The sequence below is a fragment of the Oncorhynchus kisutch genome, linkage group LG18 (genome assembly GCF_002021735.2).
Source record: "Oncorhynchus kisutch isolate 150728-3 linkage group LG18, Okis_V2, whole genome shotgun sequence".
Taxonomy (NCBI): Eukaryota; Metazoa; Chordata; class Actinopteri; order Salmoniformes; family Salmonidae; genus Oncorhynchus; species Oncorhynchus kisutch.
In genome coordinates this window covers 15,509,071-15,521,227 of record NC_034191.2, presented here as the reverse complement: position 1 = coordinate 15,521,227, position 12,157 = coordinate 15,509,071, and the positions used below count along the sequence as shown (strand labels likewise).

Below are 12,157 nucleotides of genomic sequence, written 5' to 3'. Positions count from 1 at the left end.
TCAGGTCTACAGCCTGAACATGGGAGCTCTGCTCAACGACAATGTCCATTCTCTACATATCTCCACTGAACCACTCAGATGATTGAGGAGCCATTTTGAGATTGTATTTGTCTCTCCAAGACAAATGTGTTCACTACGCAAAATGAATGTTGGAGACTGTAAGCGGAGACTAAGTCATCTGAATAGGAAATGGGGAAAAAAACTCAGCACAATGCGAATGTCTGACAAGTGTGATTGTTCCAGTGGTAGTGATGGGAGAGAAATAACAGTTAAAGGCTTTTGTGATGTTGTGCTAGTATAGCCTTTGGGCTCTAATAAATCACCCCATTTCATGAGAATTATAAGGCTAATTAGTCCGGCTGCTTCAAATGTAAAATGTCAGCCCTGGGTTCATGATGTGGAAGTGTGGACGAGAAGTAGGGCTGACCCCAATTAGTCGACTGGTCGATTGTTTGATTGTTTGGTCGTTAGGCTGTTGTTTTAGTTAGGCTGATTGTTTTAGTTGAGTAGTAACATATATATATATATACATATATGTATGTATGTATGTATGTATGTGTGTGTGTGTGTGTGTGTGTGTGTGTGTGTGTGTGTGTGTGTGTGTGTGTGTGTGTGTGTGTGTGTGTGTGTGTGTGTGTGTGTGTGTGTGTGTGTGTGTGTGTGTGTGTGTATATGTACACTACCGGTCAAAAGGCTTTTTCTTTATTTGTACTATTTTCTACATTGTAGAATAATAGTGAAGACATCAAAACTATGAAATAACACATATGTAACCATGAAGTAACCAAAAAAGTGTAAACCAATCACAATATATTTTATATTTGAGATTCTTTAAAGTAGCCACCCTTTGCCTTGATGACAGCTTTGCACATAGTGATGTTTTCTTCACCTGAAACAGCAAGCAAACAAAGTCTATTTTTACATAAATTAAGAATTAGAATAGTTCCTCGATGTATTTGAAAAATCTTTCCATCTCTCTCCGTTTCGATAACCACTCAGCGTGAAAGGGAAAAATGTCATACTCTGATCCAGTGGAAATGTCATTAAATAGGCTTCTTGTCTTGACTTGGACTGAAATAGGTTCCGGTACTCATTTTGGGTGTTGGTACTGTTTATGTTTAGGTCCAGGAGATCCACAATACTTTTGAGCTAATATTCTATGAGAAGAACAGGAGCCCAAGCAGTAGAACATTTGAGGTGCTGGTACTCAGCTCTGGTGAGATCCTGCCCAAGTCAAGCACTGCTTCTTATCCCTTGTGAAAATAGCCTACAGCTGTGTCTGTCCCAAGCTCACTGACAGGGCCCAGAATTTTTTATACAATGTTGCAAGTTTGCTTGCACAATCTTCGGGCTGGACCCAAAGTTGATATAATGTTTCAAGTTTTTGCAGACAGGCCATGTGTAGCCAATATGATTCATAGGATATTTATTTTTATCAGGATATTTTCTACCTGCAGTGCAAGCTGCAATGATTTTATATAGTTGACAATAGAAGATACTTTTTAGGTTGGTGTCATTTTCATTTCCATGTAGATATAATATTTATTAACCACATGACAGTAATTTTGAGATATGAAGACGTTATTCTAAATTAAATCAAACTGTTTCATAAAAATTTGCATGCGAAGACCATACCTGCACGCAGATCGGTACAAATGTAGAGACTGAAAAAATGCTTCTATTTCAAGGCCATCAGACTGTTAAACAGCTGTCACTAACACAGAGAGGCTGCTGCCTACATGCAGACTTGAAATCCTTGGCTATTTTAATAAATAGATTACTAGTCACTTCAAAAATGCTACTTTAATAATGTTTACATATTTTCCATTACTCATCTCATATGTACAGTGGGGAGAACAAGTATTTGATACACTGCCGATTTTGCAGGTTTTCCCACTTACAAAGCATGTAGAGGTCTGTCATTTTTTATCATAGGTACACTAAAACAAAAATCCAGAAAATCATATTGTATGATTTTTAAGTAATTAATTTGCATTTTATTGCATGACATAAGTATTTGATACATCAGAAATGCAGAACTTAATATTTGGTACAGAAACCTTTGTTTGCAATTACAGAGATCATACGTTTGCTGTAGTTCTTGACCAGGTTTGCACACACTGCAGCAGGGATTTTGGCCCACTCCTCCATACAGACCGTCTCCAGATCCTTCAGGTTTCGGGGCTGTCGCTGGGCAATACGGACTTTCAGCTCCCTCCAAAGATTTTCTATTGGGTTCAGGTCTGGGGTCTGGCTAGGCCACTCCAGGACCTTGAGATGCTTCTTACGGAGCCACTCCTTAGTTGCTCATGCTGGAAGACCCAGCCACGACCCATCTTCAATGCTCTTACTGAGGGAAGGAGGTTGTTGGCCAAGAATTTGCGATACATGGCCCCATCCATCCTCCCCTCAATAGGGTGCAGTCGTCCAGTCCCCTTTGCAGAAAAGCATCCCCAAATAATGATGTTTCCACCTCCATGCTTCATGGTTGGGATGTTGTTCTTGGGGTTGTACTCGTCCTTCTTCTTCCTCCAAACACAGCGAGTGGAGTTTAGACCAAAAAGCTCTATTTTTGTCTCATCAGACCACATGACCTTCTCCCATTCCTCCTCTGGATCATCCAGATGGTCATTGGCAAACTTCAGATGGGCCTGGACATGCGCTGGCTTGAGCAGGGGGACCTTGCGTGCGCTGCAGGATTTTAATCCATGACGGCGTAGTGTGTTACTAATGGTTTTCTTTGAGACTGTGGTCCCAGCTCTCTTCAGGTCATTGACCATGTCCTGCCGTGTAGTTCTGGGCTGATCCCTCACCATCCTCATGATCACTGATGCCCCACGAGGTGAGATCTTGCATGGAGCAACAGACCGAGGGTGATTGACCGTCATATTGAACTTCTTCCATTTTCTAATAATTGTGCCAACGGTTGTTGCCTTCTCACCAAGCTGCTTGCCTATTGTCCTGTGGCCCATCCCAGGTCTACAATTTTCCCCCTGATGTCCTTACACAGCTCTCTGGTCTTGGCCATTGTGGAGAGGTTGGAGTCTGTTTGATTGAGTGTGTGGACAGGTGGTTTTATACAGGTAAAGAGTTCAAACAGGTGCAGTTAGTACAGGTAATGAGTGGAGAACAGGAGGGCTTCTTAAAGAAAAATGAACAGGTCTGTGAGAGCAGGAATTCTTACTGGTTGGTAGGTGATCAAATACTTATGTCATGCAAATTAATTACTTAAAAATCATACAATGTGATTTTTGGATTTTTCTTTTAGATTCCGTCTCTCACAGTTGAAGTGTACCTATGATAAAAATTACAGACCTCTACATGCTTTGTAAGTAGGAAAAACTGCAAAATCGGTAGTGTATCAAATACTTGTTCTCCCCACTGTCTATACTGTATTTTTCTACCATCTTTTGCATCTTGCCTATACCGCTCGGACATCGCTCATCCATATATTTATATGTACATATTCTTATTCCATCCCTTTAGATTTGTGTGTATTCGGGAGCTGTTGTGGAATTGTTAGATTACTTGTTAGATATTACTGCACTGTCAGAACTAGAAACACAAGCATTTTGCTACACTCGCAATAACATCTGCTAACCATGTGTATGTGACCAATAAAATTGGATCTGATTTGATTTTGCAGAATCTGTGAAAGCCAGCCGGAGTTGGAGGAGAATAGTTGGGTCAGGTTTAGTTTTTTTTTCTGGTTATCTACATCTCTGGTGCCCTCTTGAGGCATCAAACGGTAAGCTTAAAGCATCAGACAAGCTCAATGCATATAGTTAATTTTATTAAAACCCATAGGGTGTGTCTATATATGGAAAATGACACATTAAAACATTTTAAGCAATCAATTGGTCGAAAGAAGAGACGTCTTTCGGTCGCCAAAGATTTTTTTTAGTCGGGTACAGCCCTAACGAGCAGAGAGCTGGTAGTCTGTTCAGACAGCAGTGAGATGGTAGTCTGTTCAGACAGTAGAGGGATGGTAGTCTGTTCAGACAGTAGAGAGATGGTAGTCTGTTCAGACAGTAGAGAGATGGTAGTCTGTTCAGACAGTAGAGAGATGGTAGTCTGTTCAGACAGTAGTGAGATGGTAGTCTGTTCAGACAGTAGTGAGATGGTAGTCTGTTCAGAGAGCTGGGAGTCTGTTCAGACAGTAGTGAGATGGTAGTCTGTTCAGACAGTAGTGAGATGGTAGTCTGTTCAGACAGTAGTGAGATGGTAGTCTGTTCAGACAGTAGTGAGATGGTAGTCTGTTCAGACAGTAGTGAGATGGTAGTCTGTTCAGACAGTAGTGAGATGGTAGTCTGTTCAGACAGTAGTGAGATGGTAGTCTGTTCAGAGAGCTGGTAGTCTGTTCAGACAGTAGTGAGATGGTAGTCTGTTCAGACAGTAGTGAGATGGTAGTCTGTTCAGACAGTAGTGAGATGGTAGTCTGTTCAGACGGTGTAAAGGAGATAGAAACCAGGACAGGAGATGGATATCCTACTGTACTCCTCTTCTGAAGCATGTAGTGGGAAAGTTTAGATGTCCATGACCTCCTTTGATCTCAGTTCTGTTCAGTACTTTCAGTCCTTGACTGTAGTTGTGTATTTATACTAAACTTTAAAGGATGATAAAGATGTTCTGTGACACCATGGAATCTGCTGGCGGAGCGTTTGTGGTGCATGCCGGGAGTGAATTCTATCTGGCTTTCTAATCCGAGCGGATCGCTAATGCTCACGAGGGCTCAGTGAAACAGTGTCATTGGCCATGGACAAGTCAAGCGCACATAATCTATTTAGCTGAGCTCTCCTCTAATACGCATCCAAGGCCAATGGAGCAGGGAGAGAAAGGTGAGAGAGAGAGAGAGAGAAGGAGAGGGAGTGATATTTTCTGTAAAACAACAGCCTAGGACCTAGCCATAGGGAAGTGTGACAATTTCAAAATAATAATTTAGTATTGACTGAATCCCCATCGATCTGCCTAAAAACCTGTGTTACAGTGGGGCAGCATGTTCCATTGTTAGTCAGTGTTGACTGTTTTGTGCCCCATCCTTCCAGGCCAGGTTTGCTGAACATTGGGGAGTCTGCTACCCAGCCCTGGTTGGCTGATACCTGGCCCAACTCCTGCTCCAATCACAATGACTGTAGCATGAACTGCTGCACCGCAGGACAGGGCAACAGTGACAGCAACCTGGCTACATACAGCCGCCCAGGTGAGTACGCTACGCACTGGAACAACACACCCAAACATAAACTGGACTAAAACAGTTATCAAAATAACTCTGAGGCATCATGCCCATAGGGGGCACAGGGGCACGTGCCCCCTCAGGTTTGTCATGTTAAAAAAAAATAATAGTAATAATAATAATACTACCAGTAAAAAGTTTGGACACACTTACTTATTCAAGGGTTTTTCTTTATTTTTACTATATTCTACATTGTAGAATAATAGTGAAGACATCAAAACTATGAAATAACACATATGGAATCATGCAATAACCAAAAAAGTGTTAAACAAATCAAAATATATTATATATTTGAAACTCTTCGAAGTAGCCACCCTTTGCCTTGATGACAGCTTTGCACACTCTTGGCATTCTCTCAACCAGCTTCATGAGGTAGTCACCTGGAATGCATTTAATTTAACAGGTGTGTCTTGTTAAAAGTTCATTTGTGCAATTTTTTTCCTTCTTAATGCGTATGAGCCAATTAGCTGTGACAAGGTAGGGATGGTATACAGAAGATAGAAGACCAAGTCCATATTATGGCAAGAACAGCTCAAATAGGCAAAGAGAAACAGTCCATCATTGCTTTAAGACATGAAAGTCAGTCAATCCGGAAACTTCAAGAACTTTTGAAGTTTCTTCAAGTGCTGTCGCAAAAACCACTGAGCGCTATGATGAAACTGGCTCTCATGTGGACCGCCACAGGATTGGAAGACCAACCTCAGAAATTGCAGCCCAAATAAATGCTTCACAGAATTCAAGTAACAGACACATCTCAACATCAACTGTTCAGAGGAGACTGCTTGAAACAGGCCTTCATGGTCAAATGTCTGCAAAAAAACACTACTGAAATACACCAATAAGAAGAAGAGACTTTATTGGGTCAAGAAACACAAGCAATGGACATTAGACCAGTGGAACTCGGTCCTTTGGTCTGGAGTCCAAATTTGAGATTTTTGGTTCCAACCGTTGTGTCTTTGTGAGACGCAGAGTAGGTGAATAGATTAACTCAGCATGGAGGAGAAGGTTTGATGGTGCTTTGCTGGTGACACTGTCTGTCATTTATTTCAAATTCAAGGCACACTTAATCAGCATGACTAACACAGCATTCTGTGGCAATACGCCATCCCATCTGGTTTGAGACTATTGGGACTATCATTAGTTTTTCAACAGGACAATGACCCAGCACACCTCCAGGCTGTGTAATTGCTATTTGACCAAGAAGGAGAGTGATGGAATACTGCATCAGATGACCTGACCTCCACAATCACCTAACCTCAACCAAATTGAGATGGTTTGGGATGAGTTGGAAAGCAGAGTGAAGGAAAAGCAGCCAAAAAGTGCTCAGTATATGTGGGAACTCCTTCAAGACTGTTGTAAAAGCACTCCAGGTGAAGCTGGTTGAGAGAATGTCAAGAGTGCAATGCTGTCATCAAGACAAACGGTGGCTACTTTGAAAAACCGACTATATTTTTTGGTTACTACATGATTCCATGTGTTATTTCATAGTGTTGATGTCTTCACTATTATTCTACAATGTAGAACATAGTACAAATAAATTAAAACCCTTGAATGAGTAAGTGTGTCCAAAATGTTGACTGGTACTCTTTATATTATTATGAATTTATTTTGTGTTAGTTTTTTCTTTGTAGTACTGCTAGCCTTGTTAAAAGTTGTCTTTAGCCCAGATAGGTTCCCAATCTCATAACAAGGTTAGAAGACTTCAGAAAAGCAAGCAATAACTAAATATATTGAAAAATATTTTACCCAGATTCTAGCAGAGATAAAGTGAAGCATATTTAATCATATTAGTTTTTTAAAGAACTACCTGGAGGATACAGACAGAGGTATGCTTAGATATGCATACAAATAAACATATTTCAGGGTCATGGGGCCTAGCCCCCTCAGGACCACCACCCAGCCATTCTCACAGACTTTGTACCTCCTCAGATATCCAGGTTGCATGACTCACGCACCTGCTCTCAAAACCAAGCATAGATAAGAATCATCAAAACAAGCGGATCTATTTGGTAGAAAACAGAGAGAAGTGAAATCTCATATCTGGGTTAGCTCCCTGGAGTCTCTCTATACCTCTCTCCTTGAGAGGTCTCTAGAAGAAAAACCTGGGATATGTGGCTTAGGAGTAGGAGTAGTGTGTGTGTGTTTGATTTATTTCAGGTTAAAGCAGGGTTGTTTTAGGCAGGAAATAAAAGGAGTGCCCTGGAAGGTCCTTATTGGTTTACTCTGCTGCAAATCGAATTGCTCTGCTAATTTCCATACTGTTGTTATAGCCAATAATGTCATTCCCACTAAGTGCTCAGTTATTTAAGAAATGAGGAGCAATGGTTGAGGTCAGGGCAGGACTGCAGACTACAGCCAACACTGGATGGAGAGATGGAGAGATGGGTGGAGAGAGAGGGGGGGGGTACCTGGAAGAGTGCATAGAAAGAAAGGGAATAGGGGAGGAAAAAGAACGATGGATGGAGGATAAATAGCATAAACAGAGATAAAGGAAGAGAGAAAGAGCGAGGGAGTGAGGAGGAAAGTAAAGAGAGCATGATGGACAGTGATGGAGACAGAGAGGGAGTTATGGTACACACCCAGATGGCCTCTCAGTCAGCAGTACTTTCTATAAACAGTACAGAGTGAGTTTGGCTCTGAAGTCCGATGGGCACACACACACACACACAATCGAAAGAGCAAAGTTTCCACACTGTACAGAGATAAAGGACCAACAGCTGTGGGTATACAGGACAGTCGTTTGAACATGTGGGTTAAGCATCTTACCCACTCTCTTATTGTAGTAGATGTAGTGTTGTACTAAGTGCTGTGCTACTGCTGGGTTAAGCATCTTACCCACTCTCTTATTGTAGTAGATGTAGTGTTGTACTAAGTGCTGTGCTACGGCTGGGATAAGCATCTTACCCACTCTCTTATTGTAGTAGATGTAGTGTTGTACTAAGTGCTGTGCTACTGCTGGGTTAAGCATCTTACCCACTCTCTTATTGTAGTAGATGTAGTGTTGTACTAAGTGCTGTGCTACGGCTGGGATAAGCATCTTACCCACTCTCTTATTGTAGTAGATGTAGTGTTGTACTAAGTGCTGTGCTACTGCTGGGTTAAGCATCTTACCCACTCTCTTATTGTAGTAGATGTAGTGTTGTACTAAGTGCTGTGCTACCACTGGGTTAAGCATCTTACTCAAGGACAAAGAAAGACTGTACCCATCAAATACATACCCAACTTCTAAAGTTATCCAAGAGAAAACCTAATCCAACTTTCCGTGCTGTGTTTTACATTTCCCTAACATTGTGTGAGTTTGTTTGAGAAGAGGGGTAATATGCTAAAATCACTTCTCACTCATCCCCAGTATAAGACGTTAAGGAGCATGCCTGGTGCTGGCTGCTTAGTGTGGCCAACCTAAACCCTGTGAAGGTTTTACAGGATCAGCGGCTAGGTGACGGAGCCGAGGGATACGAGTTAATGTCCCTTTATCTACCACATAGAGGCCCTTTCTCCACAAGTGCCTCTGAAGTGCCTCAGATATCCCTCGCTTCTTGGAAATGTGAGGCTCACGTGCGCTTGGTTGTTCCACCTACAGCCGTCCTTGATATTTACCGCAAGGCTGTCTCTCAGATCTGCTGGAGGATTTGAATATTTTATGAGCCAGAGAACATTGGATCTGACAGTGGAGCTTTGTTCTTTGCTGCACGCTTCCCTCCAACCTTCTGATACAGACATGTTCCACTGTCCTTCTCAATGAGCAAAGCCTCCTTGCCTGGCGTCTGACAGGGAGGATAGACACGCCACCCACGTTGAGACATTATAGAGACAGAAGGACAGAGAGAGCAGACAGTGGAAGTATAATAAAGCTCCAGTCAACTGAACCAGATGGGGATATCTGACATAATGAACTGTAGTTTGCACTGAAATATATATATATATATGTCTAGACTGAAGGCACAGTGATCTGTTGAAAGGTACAAATGACTCAGGCTGATTTATTTCTGTGTCATTCTGAAATGTTAATCTTTTCATCTTATTTTTTATCGGAATGTGATGCCAGTGAATACAACTGAATACAATGCCGTTCGTGTCGTCCGTGCACTTGGCAAACCTCTTCTTCTGAACCTAGCTATAGAATCTAGTCTGGTCTTTGACTAAACCCTGCACCCTGCACCCGCTCCCCATGTTATCCAGCTGACTGCATCGCCAACTATAACAACCAGATGGAGAGCAAACAGACCAACCTGATGGTGCCGGAGGGAGGAGTGTACGGAGACGTGGACCTCTCCAACAAGATCAACGAGATGAAGACCTTCAACAGCCCCAACCTGAAGGACGGACGCTTCGTTGGGCCGGGTGGACCAGGGGGACAGCCCACCCCGTACGCCACCACACAGCTCATCCAGTCGTCTATCCTGGGCAACAACATCAACACAGACAGAGACAGAGGGAGAGGAGGAGGAGGGGGAGGGGAGATGAACGAGAAACATGGCTGGAAACCCACCCCGGTTCAGCTGCAGAAGCAACAGGAAATGACCTCACAGCTCCACCAGTATAACATCATGGAGCAGAACAAGCTAAACAAGGGTGAGTGTGTGGTGGGAATCGGTGGAGGTTAGGAGGTCAAACCATAGCCGCCTTCCATCTTTCTTTTTTCCCTTCTTTCTTTCCCTTTATCTCTGTGGATGGACCCACCATGCTGAAGAATGTTCCTTTTTTCACTCGCTTCCCTGCTGCCCCACATTCAGTCATATTGATAGAGACCATCATCAGTCTCTCTCTCATTGTCTGTTATGCATTTACTTAGCTCCTCTTTCCTCTCTGTGTTCATATATAATCTCTGCTCTACATTCTGGGTCAGTTTCTGTCTTTTCAGTCTGGGTTGTTCTTCATGGGTAAAGTCACGTTGCAACAGGTGTAAGGATTTTCTCCAGGTGTCAGGTATCTGAAGGAGAGAGAAACATTTCTGTTGGAACAGACAGGCACTGATCTAAAGTGTCGTCACCTTGTTCTTACCTGCAAGAAAGAGCTGCTGCTTCAGTAACACTGTTTACAGTTTGGTCATGGTCTCTTGTGTGGAACAGAAATTGCATGTCTTCTCTTTCAGCACTATTGGGAAGACAACATCATGTTATTGCATGATATTACTCCAGACTGTTTGTTGTGACAGTTTAAAATTACATTTCAACTTATTAGAGGTGTATGACACACATTTAAACACATCGTTGGTTAAGATCATTATTTAGATGTGTTGTTACAATGTTAGCACTAATGTTAGCCTAACTGTGATCATTAGTCAGTTAAACTCAAACAGTCTCTATGCATCTTTTGATATCATAATGTCCCCTTCTGTCATTCATTTTCATAAGCTATCTGTACTTTTCTAAAGCAATAATGTAGTGTATGCTGCCCTGCGACCCACCTTCATCATGCTTACCATCCTCCTCCTCTCCCCTACCAGACCACTATAGAGGAGGGGACAGTCCCATGGCTACCACCATCCTCTATAACCAGGCCCACGAGGCCCACACGGGGGGATCCTACAACAGCTCTGACCGTGGCAGCAGCAGCACCTCTGGTGAGAGAGGGGGGGGGGGACGGACAGGGGCAGACAGGGGTTATCATATCCACAGCCAGATGGCTGGTGTTTTACTGCCTGGATGTTCACTCAATCGCTCTTGTTGTTGTTGTTTCCAGTTCATTATTATTTCTATAAAACCACTTAATCACTTTCAACCCAGAAGCTCCATTTCTAAATGATTATTTTCCTCAAAAGCAATAAATCATAGTGGGACTAATAATGCATGATGCTTTAAAATGGTAATTTTGATTAATTTCCATGTCAGTCTCTTGAAGAGGAATGAAAAGCAGCCTTCAGTGGAGGGAAAATGGAGAAAACAAAGAAAGAGAAAAGAAACGTCAGGCTTCAGTTCCCATTATGTGTGTTCCCATTCTGTGTGTTCCCATTCTGTGTGTTCCCATTCTGTGTGTTCCCATTCTGTGTGTTCCCATTCTGTGAGTTCCCATTCTGTGTTCCCATTCTGTGAGTTCCCATTCTGTGTTCCCATTCTGTGTGTTCCCATTCTGTGTGTTCCCATTCTGTGTGTTCCCATTCTGTGTGTTCCCATTCTGTGTGTTCCCATTCTGTGTGTTTCCATTCTGTGTGTTCCCATTCTGTGTGTTCCCATTCTGTGTGTTTCCATTCTGTGTGTTCCCATTCTGTGTGTTCCCATTCTGTTTGTTCCCATTCCGTGTGTTCCCATTCCGTGTGTTCCCATTCCGTGTGTTCCCATTCCGTGTGTTCCCATTCTGTGTGTTCCCATTCTGTGTGTTCCCATTCTGTGAGTTCCCATTCTGTGTGTTCCCATTCTGTATGTTCCCATTCTGTATGTTCCCATTCTGTGTGTTCCCATTCTGTGTGTTCCCATTCTGTGTGTTCCCATTCTGTGTGTTCCCATTCTGTGTGTTCCCATTCTGTGTGTTCCCATTCTCTGTGTTCCCATTCTGTGTGTTCCCATTCTGTGTGTTCCCATTCTCTGTGTTCCCATTCTGTGTGTTCCCATTCTGTATGTTCCCATTCTGTGTGTTCCCATTCTGTTTGTTCCCATTCTGTATGTTCCCATTCTGTGTGTTCCCATTCTGTATGTTCCCATTCTGTATGTTCCCATTCTGTGTGTTCCCATTCTGTGTGTTCCCATTCTGTATGTTCCCATTCTGTGTGTTCCCATTCTGTGTGTTCCCATTCTGTGTGTTCCCATTTTGTGTGTTCCCATTCTGTGTGTTCCCATTCTGTGTGTTCCCATTCTGTGTGTTCCCATTCTGTGTGTTCCCATTCTGTATGTTCCCATTCTGTGTGTTCCCATTCTGTATGTTCCCATTCTGTGTGTTCCCATTCTGTGTGTTCCCATTCTGTGTTCCCATTCTGTGTGTTCCCATTCT

The 12,157-nt window shown here is 42.7% G+C and overlaps 1 protein-coding gene across 7 annotated transcripts in view; it reads left to right on the top strand.

Moving 5' to 3' along the window:
• Positions 1-12,157, top strand: part of LOC109905862 (roundabout homolog 1) — a 524,894-nt gene that overhangs the window by 494,658 nt on the left and 18,079 nt on the right. For all 7 annotated transcript variants that reach the window (XM_031795449.1, XM_031795451.1, XM_031795447.1 and 4 more), the window contains 3 exons: positions 5,046-5,200; positions 9,413-9,805; positions 10,680-10,796. In XM_031795449.1, coding sequence (XP_031651309.1) covers positions 5,046-5,200; positions 9,413-9,805; positions 10,680-10,796 — 665 coding nt within the window. The remainder of the gene's footprint in view (positions 1-5,045; positions 5,201-9,412; positions 9,806-10,679; positions 10,797-12,157) is intronic.